Source organism: Pocillopora verrucosa, chromosome 3, assembly GCF_036669915.1.
Source record: "Pocillopora verrucosa isolate sample1 chromosome 3, ASM3666991v2, whole genome shotgun sequence".
Taxonomy (NCBI): domain Eukaryota; kingdom Metazoa; phylum Cnidaria; class Anthozoa; order Scleractinia; family Pocilloporidae; genus Pocillopora; species Pocillopora verrucosa.
In genome coordinates, this window is record NC_089314.1 from 29,870,577 (window position 1) to 29,890,836 (window position 20,260).

Genomic DNA, 20,260 nt, shown 5'->3' on the forward strand with positions numbered 1-20,260 from the left:
CTAAGGATGTGTGAGTCAGCGGAAGCCTGAGCAATAAAATGGCGGGAAAATCTTCCCGCCAAGGAATTGGAGCAGTTGAAAACCTTGGTCGACCTTTCGCGAAGAACTTTCATTCAGTTCAATGGAAACGATATTTCTGCCTTCTATCTTTCTTTCAATAGCTTATCACATCTTTCACTGACTGATTTCACGACGAAACTCGAGCAGACACTAATCCCCTAAATAATTATAAAATGAGGGACCGCGAAGCTCTGTTTCTCGGTTCTCTGCCAAGCTTCGACGAACTAATGGCGGTCAAAGCCATCATTCAATCGAGAAACGACGATGAAATAAGCACTATCCAGCCCTTGTGTTGCAGGTATAGATTATTTCGGTAGCCCTAAGGTTACTGCTATTTTTAAACTCGATTTTACTGGCAAAGCATAAAGATGGTAGCTTTTGTCTCAGTTGATTTGCAGGTGTTTGAATTTTGCTTGCAGAGAGTTAATTTTCACGGAACCCAAAGTTCTTGTGTCACCATTAATGGAAGAAAGGAATCAATTATTTCTCATAACTGCGGTTGGTATCAATTATTTTTAAACCGGTAGAACTGGAGCCGCTATGTGTATTATAGCAACTGATTGATTATTTGAATTTCAAATACACAACAATGATGAATGCTTGAGTTGTATTAAGGGTAAAACCAAATTGAATAGTTGAATGAGCTAACGAAGAGAAAAAGTTATTCAATTAAATTGATTATTTATTAACTTATTAATTCGTTGTTGTTCAGTGTTGTTGTTCTTGCCTTTGTTGTCGTTATGGTTGTTATGGTTGCTGTGTTCGTCGTGGTAGCTCTTACAGATTTTATCAAACCGAGGTGTGTACTTAAAGATTGTGCTCTTTATCTGAATGGCATTCCGTCTTACAACTTAATTTTCCTTTCAACCATGTACTTTTTAGAAGCCAATGTCTAAGTCTCCTCAATTTCAAGAGCTACTGCAAAGGCTGAGCATCAAGGTAATCATGACTACAGCTCAATCAAATGGAGTATGAAATCAGCCCAGAAACACTTAACACATTACCTCTCCAAAAATAGTTGGATAGCTAACCTGGACTCGCCTGAAGAGAAAATACTTCCTCCATCAAACTCCGATTGTAAGGGTCCGTCCGTTTTGTAGCAAAGACTCAGATGTGTGAACTGCCCCACTTTCCCTTCCAGTCTATTTTGTATATAGAACAATAGTTGTGTTTATCTATTCTTAACAGATTACAGAACCAGTAACCTTGACTAGGACTGTGTTTCAGTTCTGTTTTTCTTTCACAATGAGACAGAAACTTGCACCGTTGTGGAACAAAGCTGGCGAATTTCTTGTCCAAGGTAATTTTGGTGTGGCCGCAAATCATTAGTTGATTCTTTATTTACATCTTATGAAGAATGCTGTATGTGAACTTTGTATACAACAAAAATGTTTGTTTCGTAGCAGGAAAACACTCTGTCACAAAGTAGGTTTGGGATATTTCAACACTTTCAAGTTTAGCCTCTAAGAGACCATTTATTATCTATTGCCTGGAGAGGGGGAGTGTCGGAGGGTTTTTCTTTTGAGGGGGGGGGGAAGGGGTATCGCAGGGTGTTCGGGTGGAAGGGAGAGGGATCAGATGCTGCCAACATAATATAAAGGGGACAATAAGAAAATTGACTGTAGCTCCCACCCCGCCCTCGCAACTCTCCCAGGCTATGAATAATGAATGATACCTAAATGCTTGCAAAAACACTGAAGCTATTTTGCTTGTCAATCAATAAATTATTTCACTTTGTACAGTCTTATTTACTCATTTATCTATATTGCTACATAGGTCGAGACTTCATGCTGGAAAATTCAAAGCTAAATGCAATCTGTAAGTAATATTGAGACATTATCTGGGAGAGTTAAGCTGGAATTCTTATCTGAACTTGGCAACGTTCACTTCCTCCCTTGGCTTAGTAAAAGATAGTTTGGATAAGAGTATAAAACTAAATTTTTCACCACTTTTAGAGTAACAACTCACTGTTGCCCAATATTAAGAATCCTCAGCTGTTAAGTTTCAGTTTTATAAGAGAAGCTTGGAGAAATTATATCTTGATGGCTGGAATGGTAATCAAGAATGAGGTCACAAATTAAATAGTCAACTCTGTTCTCGCTATTCGATATATCTTATGCAAACCATGTTTTTCTCAAGTTTAAATCTAATGACTCCCCTCTTTTTACCCTATGAAGCTCGAATTCATTGGTCTTTGAAGTCTTTTTAGTGCAGTTTACGTTAAAATTGCAGCTTTGGAAGTAACAATCACCGACAAGATTTTCATTGGATTGGAACCTTTTTCTCTCAAGTTAACCCCGTGCAAGGTATTTTACATTTGTAGAGCCTCTGTCCACTTAAAAGTATTCAATTTTACGGGCGAACGTTCAGGGTAACCGCAAGAGGAAAAAGACAACCATTTCATCTACGATGAGTTGTATTTTTTTTCAAAAGCTTTATCTTGAGTAAATCTTCGAAAATTATGATAATCTACCGAACGAAATGTGCATTTGCGGCGCAAACCAGGCGCGTAAGACATCGTTTGGTTGTTTTTTGGTACTTTGACCTTTGCTTATTTTATTTTATTTTAATTTTTATCTAGCCTGAGCATTTTACCGTGTCAGTAAAAGCACTAGAAGAATTCCACAGTAACAAAGAATCTCACATTAGTGACATCTCTATTTCTGACGACTTGTGTTTTGTGTTGCCAAGGTAAGCTACCTCACATAAGCATTCAACTACAATCATAGTAGATTTGCATCAGAGGAAACTTCACACGTACATTGCAAAAAATAGATAGAAACTGTGCGCTATTGACTCGCTGGATGTCGCGTGCATAAGCTTTCCAACCTTTTTTAAAGAGGGCTGAAAGGAGGCGGGGCTTTTTAATGATCCTAACTAAGCAAAAAAATGTTATCACGCTTACAGCAGAAAATGGAGTTCAGAAATGCTTGGAAAGATGTTCTGTTGTAAGAAAGCTTATATCTAGTGCATCTTATCATTATCTTGCTGTCGCAAATTGACCTTTGCACTGTTTTAGCCTGAAAAAAGGAAGGATTGTTAGCATAACACACCAAATTCCTGATGAATGCCCTTTTACAAGTTACGAAGAACTGCGAAAACATTGGAAACTGATGGTATGAACATTGAAAGATTGAACATTATTGAAACGGATAACCGATTCAAAGTAGACTGTTCCAGGGGTTAAGTGCGACAAAACGGAGCGCAGTATTACACGACGCGACAGTAGGGGCTGAGCAAAAAAATGAACGGCGCTATAGTCAGGTCGGGTCGCGTAAAGAACACCACATTCCCAAACCTCCCTCCAGTTTTCGTCCCGCCGCTATTACCAAGCAGTTTACAATCACCCTCAATCACCTTCTTTACTAATTGAACGCATGGAACAGTCTAACTTCAAGTTCGTGTTAGAACCTGTAATATATTTTGATATCTAGTTTTTTTTTGTGGGGACCTTAAAAACAAATATGAGTGTAAACTTTTCCGGTCTTTTATAAATAAGAGTAAAATGCTAGATTAGCTATTGTAGGAATTTTTATTCACGTTTATAAGTGAAACCATGCACCCCATTTTCGTAAATTACTTAACTTCGTCCACTTTTTTGGGCTTTTTATTTATTTCAACAGTACGGATACAGACTTCCACCGGAAGAAAACATTTTCTACAATGTACAGTTCTATTACATCAAAGATAAAATATTTACGTATCCTTTCCTCGACGTTTTTCGAATAGTGCAATTTCCGACTTTAAAATGGGGCCCTAAGAATACTGAATGTAAGTTAATTTTGTGGTTTAATTAAGAGGCTGGACTGGAAAAAAGGAGACTTCAGCGGCCTCAAAAGCCATCGAAACCCCTGCCGGGTTTTAGTTGTAAGGAAAGCTTGTTAGTCCCATACTGCCCCTTCGTCGCCCCCCCAAAAGTGCAAATGGCTATGGCAAAATTTCTTAGAAACCTGACAAAATGGCGTAGAAGGGGGGGGGGGGGGAAGAAGAGGAGAAAGAGGTGGTGGTAACCTACGATGAACAAGCATTCAATCCGGAGCGTACCAATAGCCATGGGAGATAAGCCCAGTCGGTAAAAGCTACACTTAACTAGACCAAAACTTGACCTCTTTTAAGATTTCATGATAGAGACGGGAGAATTTCTTAACATTGACGCAGATACCCAGCTAGCTGTATTCGAAGCAGCCAAGTGTTAGTGTCTCCTCGCTGTGATCACCAGTTAATTTTCAACTCTTTTTTAAGAGACCTTTCAATGCGCATGCAAACTGTGTGCGGGGCACCATTGACTTTTAGCTCTTCTCCACTCTATCCAACGAGCAGCCTTAAACACGCTTCTAACCCAAACCACTTAAATTTGACAAAGAAAACACCCCCTCAATTCAACCAATGTAAACCCTTCACTGTGCGAGGTACAAAAACACCCGAGGACACTCAGAAGCAAGTAGTCACATCTTCATTATCTCGTTTGATTTCGTCTCAGCCGACCTCTCACTCTCCTGTCGTTCAACCTATTTCACACCTTTCTTCACCATATTTACCTTGTTTCACCAGCAGTAGCTCTGTCAGCAGCATATCAAATGATTCTGACCTAATTACAGCGTCTGCTTCCCAATTCACTGGCACACGAATAATTCCAATGTTTTCAAGAAAACGAGTGCCGAGCCATGAAGAGGAACAACGTACAGGTTACAAAAAAGGGCACAAAACAGATCTTAAAGGAGGATCTGAACCTCGAGCAAAAACGGCGTTCTCTGGATTTTTATCAATTTATCACGCTGCTCACACGCACAAAAGCCCACTTTCAAATTCGTCGAATTCATTGCTAGCTTTCCACCAAGCAGAAATGAGGAAGACAGTGAGAAATGAATCAGGAAATAAATCAACACACTCGAGCCGCACTCTGCTTGAAAACAGGAACATTCACGCTGAAGGAAGACGAGGTATAAGTGATGGGGCAAGTGAAGATATTGGGAGAAGCGTTTCAAGCCCAGTGTGTGTGACAGAGGATTCTCCCACGACGGTTTTTAATGGGGCATCATTATCTAGGCGTGACATCTCCTCCGGCCACAGTCTAAGCCTGTCGAGTCCAGTTTCAAGGTCCTTGCCTCAAGCGAGACCTGGATTAATAATAACACAAGCGCCTAAACGTAGAAATATTGCGGCCTCCCCTACAGATAACACAAACTGCAGATCATTTGAAGACACCGCGTACGCAGGGAATGAAATTTGTCTGTCGTCAAGCAGTAATCCTGCAAATAGATCTTCATTATCAGTAGCAGAAAATGGCAGACTGGGTACCAGTCCCTGTCTGCTGAATGAGCCTTGTTCTACTCCTGTTCGGGTACATAGTTTTATGTGGAATGATTTTATCATAGCCCGATAAGTGTTTATGCGGTTTAACCTCTGTCCGGGAGGTTTTTCGGGTTCATTTTCAACACCAGAAAAAATTGAGTAATTTATTTCTTCTTTGACATTATTCAGAAGTCACTTGTAATCCGAAGTATCCCCCGATACTTCAGGAATGTCACAATAAACATAAAAATATCCAATCCCTACTTAGGTCTTTAAATTGATTGAAAGCTTTTTTCCGTTTCAGATCAATGGCCTTCTAAATGAAGGCACGCCTTCTAAAGGGCCAAAGTCAAAGCCGAAACTTCAGGAGAATGTGGATGTCAGAGAGCTGGCCATAAAGCAGCAGGTAAAGTAAAGTATTCCTTCCTTGTTCCATATTGCTTTTCTCGGATTTTATCATCTTTAAGGGCATCGTCTCCTTTATTGTACACTGAGCCTAAAGTCATAGGCTGCATGTCTGTCGAGAATTCAAGAAAATAATTTGATCAGCTTGCAGAGCAGTAATCGTTGCGAACAGAAATGAGTAATTCAAAGAAAACAAAGAGAAAACTGTTTTCCAATTCCAGCCTCATTTCATTCCAAATTCTCAAATGTGTTAACAACTTTGTTTCAAAGAAGAACCCAGTAGTCCACCAAATGCGTTCTTTTCACGAGAAGAAGCTTAAGGCTATCTGACAAAGGAAGCAGATCCTCATCTTTCTAACCGTCAAGGCATTTAACTCTGTTTTATCAATGCTAACAGCTGTTCCCTTTTCCGCTCTTCCAGTTAGTTTCATATTGATTTTTAGCCTAAAATTTCATTTTGAAATTTGAACCGCGCCCTTAACTCTCACTTATCAGGGAGTCAGCCTTCCCCTCTGCTTTTGTTCGTCACTTTACTATTATCTTGAGTGCTTTGCCTCATTACGAAGCTTAAACATACAACATACATTTAGCTCCACAAGGTAAACATGGCGACGTTGATCGACTGGCTTAAAAAGCGAGGTGTCCCTGTGAAATCTAAGGACAAGAAAGAAGAGCTTGCCAACAAAGTGAAGGAGTACATTTCAGTGGTTGCACATGAACCATAAGCTAGTGTCGAATAACTATCTTTATTATTCACTATCACGTCATTTTACCATGTTAAGACAATGGAACGCACAAAATATGCTACGGTATTACTTTGTAGACGGACAGAAACGATCCGCGCGATCTTAGATTTCTTTTCCGTTTTTTAGAAATGATTTTTTTTTCAGCAACTAACTTAAAATACCACAAGAATTATTTAATGTTGTTTTCTTCTTTCACGTACTCCATATGTGGTCGGTAAGATGCTCAGATATGACCCTACTAGGTTTCGAACACTAAATGCCATAAGACTAGAAAATGAAATAAATCTGGAGTAATAAATCCCCTTTGGTTTAATATGTTATACTAGCGGTATTTTCCTCATTGATCTTATTTTTCCTTGCCCCCTACAAGGCTCATGAAAATATTATGCAACTCGCAAAATATCAGCACGTACTTTGTATTAAACCATTGAATAAGGTGTATTTATTCTTTCCATTATCCATTGAATCAAGAAAAATACACCTACGTGCTTTTTCAACCCCTCTAAAAAGATGGGCGTTGTCATGACACCTTCATTATTAAAGAAGTAGACATGAAATTTACTAGGGTATACAAACAAATACACGAAGAAGAATGATAATGAATTGGAGTTATTGATAAAACACTGCAATCGTGGGATGAATAAACATACGTTTTTATTTCAATAAACTTCCCGTCTAAAAACGAGTAAATTTAAACAAAAAGCAGGTTTCCTGAATGAACGCCCCCTCTTTCAAACACAACAACTTTATTTTGTACCCTAAATTAATTTATACGATCCAAAAAATATATTACATGAAAAATGGAGAGTTTAGACTTTCCATAATAACCACTGAGGGCTAAAAGATAGGGCAGCTTCACTTAGGTTATTAACAAATTATTGTTTAAAAGGTCAGATACCATACACGCGCGCACACTACACAAAATACAAAAAGAAAAAAAGCTAGTAGAAAAAGAAAGACAACAAAAGAAAGCCAACTATATCAGTATTTCAGAGCGGAAAGCCAGAAAAAACTTTTTCTTAAAACGTGTGGGAGAGAGAAGCTTTATGTCGACACGTTGGAATTCCTTCTAAATTTAAAGCTATTGTAACATACGAGAAAAGCTTTCACATCCGGGGTAAATTCTTCTTTTACATCAAGTTTATAGGGAGAAAAAGTTCTTCTCAACTCTCTTCAATCTTCATAGAGACATTCTCATCTAGATTTGTTTTTAGAGAGATTCATATGTTAGAAATACCTTGAGGATGTTTCAACATGAATATACTAAACACTGTTACTGTTTTACGCATGTAGCTTTGTTATTCTTTCAGTGTAATGAGTTGTGTCTTTACAGTGAAGTAAAATTAGTGACAGCTTAATAACAGACGAACTCTTTTTAGCAGCCTCCTTAAACACGGGGAATCAAATAACCACCTTGCGATGTAATACAACACTTCAAGAGTTAACACTCATCTCTAATAACACCATGACTAAAAACGCAGTCAATTTTCCCCAATATTTATGGTGTGAATAACGAGTAACGCCATAGAACACGCTTTACAGAAGAAAAGAAAGAAAGGAAAAGGTAAATCGTCTTCATTTTTAGCTTCACAACTTAAAACAACTAGGAATAATTGACTTAACATGCGCGGAGTACAATTCACGTTTTTCGCAAATATTGTGATCAGGTCGTTTCAAAGCCGATATCGCCGCAATTAACAAAAAGTTCTAAATAAGCACGATACCGGACTGGGTAAGATTTGAATTTACTTCTCAAGTCATTTTTCAACCCGTACGCACGTGCCTCAGCTTAACCGACCCGATGCATGTAAAATTCAAACACTGGAATATTTCCTAGAAAGTGGGTTACATTTGACGAAGAACGCTGCCATAACACTATACTTGACGACTTTGGTCAAAGTAGCAACAGGTTTAAACAATTTTGCTTCACCCTTCAAAATTATTTGCTAAAGAAATTAAACGAGGTATAGCTCAGAAAAAAAGCTTTGTTTTACACTGAAAATGCTACTCGTTACAACTGCACAAAACTATAGAATGACTTTTTCCATTTGCAACCTTAGTATTAAAGGCGAGCTACTGAAGCGTGAGCGCAACTCAGTTAAAATATTCTAACGCAGCATCGCGCGAATGAACGTAATTTTCCACTTCGATACCTCGAAGCCCAGCTGAGAAACATCCGGCATGTGGGCGAACCGCAACGTGTACCTCCATTATGATATTGTTCTAGAACTTTGAGAGTCCAAATTTTTTTTGTTATTGAGTAGAAGATGCGCTGATACATCGCTCAAACCCACGTTTCCGGCGCTTTGTCAATCTTTCCGATCATTTTTTTTGTTATAGTACATTCCAGTCATAAAAATCTTTTTAAATTAGTCTTCGTCTCTGAATGTATTTAATAGTAAAGCCAAGGTGTCCGAGTTTTCCCTTTTTTAGAGCTCAAACAGAAAGAAACAGTTTTAAGTAAAGCTCCAGGAATTTATGGAATTTGTAAAACGATTCAATGTGTTAAATTATATTCAAAAAATCTGATGGTCTATCTAATGCTTTCCTTTCTGATTCTTAAACTTGGTTAAGCGACGTTTTTAGGTTGTATTAGTACGTTTTATTCTTAAAAGTCTCGACAAATGCATACTTTTAGAACAAAACGTATGACTGTAATCGAGAAGAAAACTTCAGAAAGGCGTCTATGGTTTTGTGGGTCATTAGTTAAGAAAGGCCCCTTTCTCCCTGAAAGGCGAAGAGCACTTACAAGTTTAAAATAAAAACAAAACCCTTAAAGGTAATCACATCTCAGAGTAATGAAACGACTACAAAAACAGTTTTGTTTTATTTCCAGAAAGGTTAGTCTATACTATCGTTATCCTACTTGGTTTTAGACAACGAAGTGATCACTGCATCGCACTTTGTCTCACTACAATGCCAGCGCTCCCTTGAGCAGTCGTTCAAGGAACATAAACAAAATAGGCAATAAAAACAGCATAAAAATTTTACGTAGGAATCATAAAGAAGTAATGTTCATAGGTTTGTAAAGAACGAGCTGACGAAAGATGGTTTATAACACATTCTTAATCATTTTCAGAGACAAACAAATTAGATAAGTGCGCAGACTGAACAACATGGCCACTTAAAAATAGAACTACATCAAAAACCGCAGGCCATTTACCTGTGTGTTTCCCAAGTACTTCAAGTGCTTATAAAGTCGTGGTGTCTATCGGGAGTAAATTAATTAGCTCAGTACGTAAATTATGATGCAAGAGGTTTTGTTCTTCACAAGTGCCCTTGGGGTGGCAATTCCTGCTCAGACGTACTTCACTAGGCGCCGCTTTAGTAGCGTGTAAAATGGTCTCTTGAAATTCACTAAAACGTCTTAAAGGCCCTTGATAACCAAATGATAAGTATGTGCTTTGTCATGGGCGAGAAAGAACGCGAGAGAAATAAAACCACAACAAAAGAAAGCAGCTTCGGTTTGCCATGAAATAACGATGATCTTTATAATCAAATGGCCTCGCGGGTACTTTTGCAATTGTTTAAAAGAATTGTTCATCTAAAAACACGTTTTGATATGGAACGCGACTTTAACTAACGTTATAATCTCCAGTCGACACAAAAAGATAATTAAATTAAAAAAACAGAAGGGAATTATAACAGTCAAACGACTATTTTGCCCCTTTATGGTCTAATCTTTTGATAAAATCAACAACAAAAATCACAAGCGCAGAAGATCAATTCGGAAGCGAGCTTTCGTTTGAGGACTTCTTTGCTACTTTCTATCCTAAGAATTACTTGCAGATGGGTGTAAGTGAGTGTACTTCTAAAATTCACATAGCGAGCCACAGAAAATGAGCTTTTCATGAGTCTTACTAAGTGAACTTTTGCTCTTGTATTCTACGTGACGCTGGAGAAAAAGTGGCTAAATAAAGTTCAGCAAAACTCCTGCTGTTTAAAAATTAAACGAGACTCAACTTCCAAGGATATGTTCAATGCAATGCGAAGCAGAATTTTTCAACCAGCTGCTCAATTTTACATCGGTCTCATTTTTCTCGTTCATTGTCACTCCATTGTTTTCGCTAGAATCACGAGAGATTTTTGTTTTACGATCCACCGTCGTTGTTAAGTTCATGCATAGAATAACGTCGTGCAAGCTGTTTCCAACGTGAAAGATAGGGTAGCAGCCAATTAAAATGGCACAACTATGGCCTAGAAAAATCATTCTAAGTAAAAATCGGTTCACAACAATACTGTATGCATAAGGGTTGCCTTTTCTCTTACTGTCAAAACGAGTAGTGTTATACATGATAAGTTTCTGCTACGCCAAATAACAGAAATTGTCAGGATCGCTTTCGGTTTGCAACTGACGGGTTTCCTTTGTGGGGTTTGTAACGCTTCGTTAACTTTATCTTGTTGATTCCGTTAACTTTTTTGATATTGATAATATTGTTTTGACTCGTTTTGTTTCAGTGTTTTCTTTGCGCTTAGTTCCACCCATGTGTTCTTTTGTCCCCAACCCAAAGGCAATCCATTTGATTATTTCACCAACTAACAAGCTTCCGAACAAAGGATCATTTATCTGTTCTCACAAAAGACTTCACACAACAATCACCGCCACCGCTGCTTTTTTTAAACCGACACGACTTCTATTTTTCATCAATAAAGAATGATCTAAACATATTCTTTGTCCTCTACAAAGAAGGCACGTTTCCCTCAATTCGAGAAAATGAAAAGAGCCGTGAACGTGACGAGGGAATTCAAGAGCTCCTCTTAATATAGTTACAGAGTTTCGTGTCAAAGATGCGGATCGTGATCAATGGTTCTATTGCTCACGCGAACACGCGAGTTACAGAAATCGAACTTAGGAAAACGACAATTGGCTCAATGTAGCATGTGACAGGTGGCACGTGCTGTAAATAGTATGGCACCTATAACTGACCAATCATAAAGTATGTTATATGTGGAAAGATTTAATTCAGAATGTTATGGTAACGTTGTCTTTCGAGCCAAAAAACAGCCATCACTTCCCGCTTACAGTCCCATCCCTAGTGTTAGAAAGGAGTGGGGGTCACGAGGAAACTCCTTTCTTGCCTAAAGTTTCACGTGGCCATGAATTCCTTAACCTGGGAGTAAATTTCTTCCTACTCAACCCTCTACCTCATTTCAAAAATTGAGCATTTGCAAAGTACGTTTCGCGCTTCATGAACTACTGTTGCATCTACATTTTAACCTGTATCATAAAATATCCTCCATCCCCATTTCCATATTGTTGAAAATAGTTAGAAAAGATTTCTTTCTGATATCTAAAACAAAAATTTTTAAAAGAGCGGCTAAGCTTGAACCTTCCTTGAGAACTGCTTTCCAAAATTTTGTCAAAGATCGCAGTTTTTCTGAATCATGCTAAAGCTTTCTTGGCAGACGTCGAAGGAATAATACGAAGGCGTGATTTGGCCAGACAGTTGCTTGCGAGGAACAAAATCACAAGATTTCATTTGGTTGTGACAATAACAAGGTGTTGCGCTTGTGAAAGAAGGGCCCCGTCAAGTGTAATCTCCTTACTGATTTCTGTGAGCTTTTTGTCTTGCGCTGTATGTTGCTTTAAGGTCAAGTTTGCCATGGTCGTTAACCTTGAGCTCTACGTGAGAATCGTTTACCACTGCGATTCATTTTATGTCCAAAATAAAATGATTTCTTTCTGTGCCCAAGCGTATTCGTTGGGTGAACGCTGAGTACTTATATATTAATCAATGAAATGTGTGATCTCCATTTTGAAGTCGTGGGTTGGGAATGCTGGAGGAGAGAGAGAGAGAGAGAGAGAGAGAGAGAGAGAGAAAGAAAAAGAACGCAGACTCACGCTAGCTTGTAATGCTAATAGAAACCCCTATCAAGATAGTTATGGGTACACTTGAGGCTTAAAACTTTGCACTAAAATAGATAACTAGTTCGTATGGTTTCACCTTGACCTACGCGGCGCCCTGAATGAAACCCTCTGACGCGGCGCGCAAAGTATTTTTCGTGAATATACACACCTTACTAAGCACATCCTTAGGATATTAAGTGTTTAATTGACACTGCAAGGTATAACAAAGAAACTCGTGTTGTGCTGACACGTTGCGTGGGTTGGAGTGTTTAAACAAGCTGAATGTGATATCGCAGTCCATGACAGCTGTTAAAGGTTTGTTTAACTTCCCGCTATGCCGTGAATTTCCCGATGCATGCAGATTGTAATCGACTGTGAAACGTTTTGTTTACGATGATTTGGATTGCTAAGGTACATGTAGAAGAGTCGGATGACTGTAATTCGAGTCGATTAAAAATCAAAACCGTAACTAACTCATAAACAATAATGACCTGTCTACAGAAAATTATTTGTTTCCTTCAAAGAAAATTTTGACAAGGATGAAAATTGGTTGCTAAAAACTAAAAGTCGTCCATGCGTGCTCTATTGTTAAAACAAACAGGTTCACTCCTCGGAGGACAGACCGCTCAAAGTGTTTAGATAAATTGTTTCTTTAGCGATTAAGAAGCCCCTTTACATTTGAAATTACTAGTCGATCCTTTGCCTTACTGTGTCTAGTTTGGATAATAAAAATCCGTAAAATTTAGGTAACATCCCCACTAAACTTTTCCTCTTTTTCTAACTAACTGTAATTGTCAGAAGTGATATATAAAATTAAGTCTCATCGCCTTCAAAACGAAACTTTGCAAAAAACAACTCAACTAATTCAAGACTATCCGTTTGTTCATTAATTGATGTAAAAAATAAAAATTACACCATGCAAGAACTAACATTCCTCTGTAACGCCAGACAATCGTCTGCGGTTTCAAAGGAAAAGTTTGATTTTTAAAGGAAAGTTCCTCAAAGTAGAAAAGAGATTAATAACCAGACATGATATAAATTAAAGGTAATTAGGACAGAGTACACAACTCTAAAATTTGATACATCAAAGAAGGATGCTGGTCTATAAACCTGTTTTTTCGTCCCTGTTTTTAAAATTATGTAGGCGTTACAACAAACCCATTCAAAAATTATTTGATGTCTCATTAGCACAACTATTTTGATGACAGGATGGTTTGATGGTGATCATAGCTCGTTTAACAGTGCTAGGCTGATTAATTAACCTTCAAACAAAGAAAATAGTTTATTTCATCTCTATCAAATACTATTTGGAAGAGCTACACCGCAGGGAATCTTGCGCACGATCTAACGCCCTTTTGTGTCAGAGTTGGTGTTGCTTAGCTGAACACACTTTTATACATCGATTCACATGGCTTTCAGGAATCGCAGTTCTCTCAAATTATAACCAAACCCGTTTGCAATCCCCATAGCTCTTATTGTGAGTTTAAAACGTTGAATGGGATTTTTCTTCTCCGAAAAAGCAAAATAAAACACTCTTTGTGCATTAGGCGATTTTGTGCACACTTACAGGTCGAGACATTTATTTAGTTCAATCTTTCTGCCAGCTAACGAGACCTACCGCCGAAATGAAAGTGCGTTTTTTTTCGAAGCCAAGATCTCATTTTAATGGCAAGGATAGATCGACAACCATGTGCTTTAACAATTCTTGATAGGTGTCGAACTCGGGCGTGAAACAGACACCTGCCCATTATCACAACAAATGAATTTATTTTTTGATCTTCCACCCAACAATGTTCAAGTCACTCGTTTGTTTCTCAACAATAATTAAAGTAATCGAGAAACACTCTATCCCACGTGCGAACACAACTTCACCAAGCTAAGTTTAAATAAGAGTGATAATTACCAGACAATAGGAAAGTTTGAACAGGAGCTTAATACTTAAGGTTTACCTCAAAGCTGTGAACTAAACAGTTACCAAACATGGAGTTGTGAAAATATGTACTGTTGTCAACACGCTTCCGAGAAATAGACCACACATGTTTTTTCGAGTGGCTCTTTGAACTCATTTTTCCTTGCGACCTAAAGCGAAGCATCGAGGAAAATCTTCATGTTTGTTTTTATTTTTTTCCAAATCTAAAAAATTGTCATCGATGAGCCTATTGCTAATGAAGTGATGATTATTCCCTTCACATCATTTTTACAGAAAAGTCCATCTACATTCAATACCAGTAGCACACTTCTGACACATCTTGTTGGAACTTACAAGAACATCCCAGTAACCTTGCTGGGGTGCTAGACATTTGATATTATTCATCACAAATATCGTCTGCATTTATTCGCATTTACGTTCGGGATTAAGGCTTTGACCCACACACCGACGTTTCTACGCCATCCATGGACTTATCTTTAACATCAGATACTAAAAACATTGTGCGTTTAGAATCGTGCGGTGGAGATGGGAGTCGGTTACCACCCACGCCCCTGTTCCCCCGCCGGCTCAATAACCAGTCGTCGTTCGTTGCAGGAGCCCGTATTCCCTTCCTCGAGGGTATATATATGTAACTTTCCAACTCAATTTTAACGCTGACACCTTGAGATCAAAATAGAACAAAAAAAATTCTTATTTCCTTCAGCCCCAAGAAAGCATACATAAAAACGGATAACATGAACAGAAAAGACAAAGACTCTGTCTTCTGTCTCAATGACACACTGTATAGACTGTAATACCCAAAAAAACTGAACTGTAAATATAGACGATAATAAGAAAAGAAAAGCAAAACATACTATAGTATTATCGGAAAGCAGCTCGCATATCTCCCCCAGCACTGCCACAGGGAGTATGTAGCCTGGACGGTTATCAGGTAAACAGAATTTAAAGTAGCATCTGCCACACCTGAAAGGTGCGGACTCAATTCGATACACGCCTAATGATAAATAGACTTCAGGAGTTCGTCGCTGAAACACCAGAATTAAATAAAATAGATCAAGTATAAAGAAAAATAGATCAAGTTCAATATTCTGGCTGAACTGCGAAAACCGCCTTCCTCGAAAAACACCATCTCAACGGTAGAAAAGGAAAATTTAGCTATGCAAAAAACACAAGCTCGTTACATAATCAGGTGAAATGTTGTGGAAATACATGATTCATAAGACAATGTTTAAAACGTAGGCCCTGAAAATCGAACTAAAAATCGAAAAATATTTTACATCTAATATCCGAAAAAAAAAAACTAGAATCGTGCGTGTCGAATTATTGTGTACCACGGACTAAAATAACTACCATAATAAAACTTTTAACTTTTTTTTTTTAACAATAGTGCAACATAATTTAAGCGTGGCAACGGTAGAATAACTTTTCCGTCTAATCTTATGGTTAATTACTATTCCCACATTGAATAACCCATGGAAAAACATTCAAAGGTTCATTTAGGGAATCTTTTCATGATCTTGACAAAAAGGTGGTGTTCTCTGCAAAAGAAACCTTAATTACTGTACCGGAGATTTTGGCGACGAGACAACATGATTGAAAGCAAAAATAGGCAGTTGTTGTTCAGCAAACGTGTATACGTCTGGAACGTACAGTGAAAAACCTCTTTTCACTTTCATGATTTAAAACTGCGGCAAACATAACGATAGATAATTACTTAATTTTCAAGCATGTTAAATCCCTGTTAATTCGCAGAGAAGAAAAAAAATTAAACAACGAATTCAGTCGCAATCACCAAAAATATCCACTAAATTTTTTTAAAATAAAAACTATATTTTCAGTTTATAAAATGAAACTTTTGTAACAGGGTTAGATGAATGTGAGATCAAGTAATATTGATAACGCGTACACGAATGGGGAGCAATATGAAGAGGAAATAAAAAAATTTTTCAACATGGACAGTTGGTCGCGTTCCCTCGACCATGTGCCACTTGTGTTTGTCTTCCGTTAGCTCCTCGCAAAATAAGCGAATAATTTATACTTAAAGAGCTAAAGAAAACAAAAGAACTAAACTTTCCCCTCTTTCTTCCTGCTTATAATGATTATCTATACCCAATATTTCGTTCGCTTATCGTAAAAAACAGGCCTCACGCTTCAGAAGCATGTATTCCAATCTTACTCTCTTTTTTCTCGCTCCAGGCGAAAGATTTAATATATCCAGCTAGGATGTGTGTTCGCCTCTTTCTATCGAGTTCGCGAAACAAAAGCTGTAATGAGCAGTTAATGGCCACTGCACACAAAGTGCCTCTTAAAATGTTCCCTAGATAATGGTCGAACTCAAATTTGAAACATTTTTTTCCTGAAGCGAAATCAAAACACGCAAATATAAGCTTGATAATTGCGCTGCGATTAAATTGTTTCTTGTTTCTTCGAGAAAGATTATATCTACATTTTAACACGAGCGAATTTCAAATCTCCCCTCTGTGATTCAAGGAAAATGCTAAATAAAGGAAAATCAAACAAATTAATTGAAATCTAGGTTTGATTTCTTGGTCTCTTCTAGTGCTTGATTGTAACACGGGTGCTGCTCATTATTTTTTTTTCTCTTTTACCTGTCATATTTTACATAAATAACCCGTTATAGAACGGAGTTCAATCCGAACCCATTTCCCAACAGATTTGAACAAAATTGAAGATTTTTATTCCAGTATTTTAATTGGTATCACTATCTAAAAAGCTTTATATTTTCAATTTCGTAAAATCGTAGATTATTAGTCTAAACGTTGTAGCGTTAATTACTCGTTTAAGTGCAAAGCAATCAAGTGAGCATTTCTCTGTTCCTCATCAATAACAGCAGCCTTTGTTCATTGTGCTTATCCTCACTTTTAAAGGTTATTTTTATTCAAACAACGCATTTGGACACTTCACTTAGCCAAATAAACGTTTAAAGCGAGCGGCTCATTCTTTTTCAAACTAAAACAAGAATTTTTTTTCTTGGACTCGGCGACCTAAATATTTCACAGCAGTTCATCCTGATAAACCACTTGTACGAAACTTAAGAAAGAAAACAAGAGACAGCTATTTTCAAAAAAAAAACTGAAAACAGTTTAGTTTTGTCAAAGTGAATTCCCTGTTATGGAAAAGATAAAAGCTAAGATATAGAATAGAATCCAGAAAGCCATTATATAGAATTGGGTATACGCTATTATTTCAAACTATTTTAATAGTACAAGAAATATTTCTGTGTGCATGACTTTTAGAGTTTCTTTATTCATTCAAAGGACTAATGGAAGTAAAAAAGGGAAAGCCGCTTTGAAAATTTTAACCTTTGAATTTGCCGATGGCAAAATTTAGGAAAGGAAAGTTCGCGTATTTTTACCTTTACAAAACCATGAAATGTTTAAGCCGATTGCCTCTGGGAAAACACCATCCATACACAAGTGTTTGGATATGATAATTGACAGTTTAAATTACCGATCTTCTACCCAAATGGCGGAAAACGTTTTGATTAAGCTGCAACTTTTCCTTTGACACTTGAGATGCTTTGAATCTGAGACTATTCTCAACGAAGAAAAAAAAAGGATCATGCGAAATTGTAATCCCACGAAGAGAGCATACGAAATAAAACATGTGAACATTAACTAGCACGAAATACACCGACAAAATATGTTTTAATTTCTGCCATTTAAAACAGGATGATGGCCAAACCGTGAAATAAAATAACAGGATACAAATTAACCGTAGTGTTATTATCCTGCATTGGATAGCCAAAAGCGATAAACAAACACCAGTCACAGCTTACTAAGTGGAAGGCGGAGGGCGAACATCATCAAAACCATATCCCAAAGGTAATAAATATTTTAAGTATTTGTTTCCTCTTTTTTTCTTCCTTTTTCCCTGAAGTTAATTTTTCTGAATTTCTAACAGCTCTTCAGAGTCGGTCAGCTGACTTGGATTTCACAGGAATAATTTAACAAGAAACGCTTTTTTAACTTGCGGGCGGTTTTGCTTGAAGTTTTAATCACTTCAACGTATTGGCAGTGAAATTCCGCTCAGGTTCGAGTGGTGCAAGATAACACTTACAAGCCACTGCTCAGGTAGAAAATAATTATTTACCCTCCAAATTTTCAAGAGGAAAATAATTTTATAGCCAAAAAGGCAAATTAATAGACTGGAAAATTCAAAAGTGCATGCTTGTACTGAGTAACCCTGGCAATTTTCATTCCCCGCGTTTTTCCCTACATAACGTTGATGTTATGAACTCAATGTTTTCAATTGACGCATAGCGGGGGAGCATTTTTAACATTTTCATTTCCCTTATTATATCATTTGTTTCTTTTCAAGACCTTAGAAATGTTTGCCGAGTAAAACTCTTGTTTATTTATGAAATTAAGGACGAAAGATACTTTATGTAACGTTGTTTCAAAACCACAAATAATTTTCTTCGCGCACCGCAAATTTGTGATGATCACTACAGCCCTTCCTTGCCTTTCGTTCGTCGATTAGCGATCATTTTGTTTCACCATTAAAACAGCGATGACGGAGCGAATTTGCGATATTATATCGAACTACATTTTTAAAGTGCAGGTCAGAGGAGATGGACATTAAGATTACTTTCTCGTGCGAATCATTTTTTTTTTCTCAGCATCCATTTTTATCATTTTAATTCACTGCCAAATTGACTAGTTTTATTTTGCTTAAACTCTGCTTCCAACATTCAACGAAAAAATATAATATTTTCACATTAATGGACTTGTCGATCTGATAGCGCATTCTTTTAAATTTTAAAGAGAAAAGAGAGCCATTTATTGGAGATACGATCAAAATTTTGAAGAACTTTTTTTCTCAGTGACCCGCAAACGCTCGTTATACTTCCATCTAACTAGAGCAGGTGTCATTATGTATTTCCAAAAAATGGTACATTTCCTCCATTTCCTAGACTTAAAAAAAAAGACTTTAAAAGATTCAGGGAAAATTTCAAACGTCCACTACTGCGAGCATTTTTGAAGCACTTAAACTTACTTGAAGTAATGAATTTTCCGCTTTCGTCTGTCACACTTGGTTTGTTAAAGCAATATTTTCTCTTCCTTTTCCGTAAGACGTTCGCTCAATTACCAGTTGTGCGTTCACAGAAACTTATCCCACTGCTGTCTTCGCGAATAACTTGAAGTAATTCAAACCAACCTACCAATTTATTGAGCACGAAAACCGCGATATCTATATAGCCAGTGTTTTCTCTGTTCCTTATTAGCATGTCTTTTGTAAAGACGGCAAATTTTACTTGCTAGAAATGCAAATTGGCAAAACTATGGTCGTATTAGCGAACAAATCGCTGTATTCGCCTATTCTATGCGGGGTAAACATTTATTTTCATCCCATTTTTCTCTATAGCCATTTCAACGGCTCTCCATTGTGCGTTGTTTTGAAGACCAAAAAGAAAGGTTTATTTTAGACAGGGCTGAATCCACTGCTATAGAATAACAAGCCATGCACGCAGTCATGACAATTTCTTGACTCCTTCTGAGCGAAGTAAGTGATAATTTTAAAAGACTGCTCGGTAATTCTTCATTGATGCCCGCTCATAAAGGTGCTAGAACAAATTCACTTCTAAATGTCAACAACTATCACCCTATTCTCATGCCGTTATTGAGAAGCGAAAAGAATTGTTTTCTTCTGGTATTTTAGAGCTCGGTAAAGTTAATGGGAGTGCTTTGGTAGTCTCCAACGGTGATAACCCAATTCATACATCAAAATATTTTCCCGCGAAGAACAAAAAATTCAACTGAAAGGAGCGTGGTTTCTTGAAAAAAAATAGACTTATTTTCAATCTTTTTTTTTCCGCCCGCCCTGATAGTTATCTTGAGTACAATCTTAGACTAAAAATTCCACATAAGATCTAAATTGCTTTCTCGAGCCGTAGACAGGTGTCTAACAATTTTAACTAGCATTTAAACTTGCCTCTAGCTATATTACAACAGAATG

At 37.4% G+C, this 20,260-nt stretch overlaps 1 protein-coding gene across 1 annotated transcript; it reads left to right on the top strand.

Annotated features, from left to right (window-relative positions):
- Positions 1-74: 74 nt before the first annotated feature.
- On the top strand, positions 75-6,731 carry LOC131798958 (uncharacterized protein C18orf63-like). Its single transcript, XM_059116619.2, has 13 exons — positions 75-358; positions 480-558; positions 943-999; positions 1,249-1,360; positions 1,837-1,878; positions 2,293-2,366; positions 2,642-2,751; positions 3,080-3,176; positions 3,684-3,760; positions 4,219-5,268; positions 5,320-5,401; positions 5,657-5,758; positions 6,348-6,731. The coding sequence occupies exons 1-13, from the start codon at positions 234-236 to the stop codon at positions 6,480-6,482; spliced, it is 2,142 nt and encodes a 713-aa protein (XP_058972602.2). The 5' UTR covers positions 75-233; the 3' UTR covers positions 6,483-6,731.
- The last annotated feature ends 13,529 nt before the right edge of the window (positions 6,732-20,260 follow it).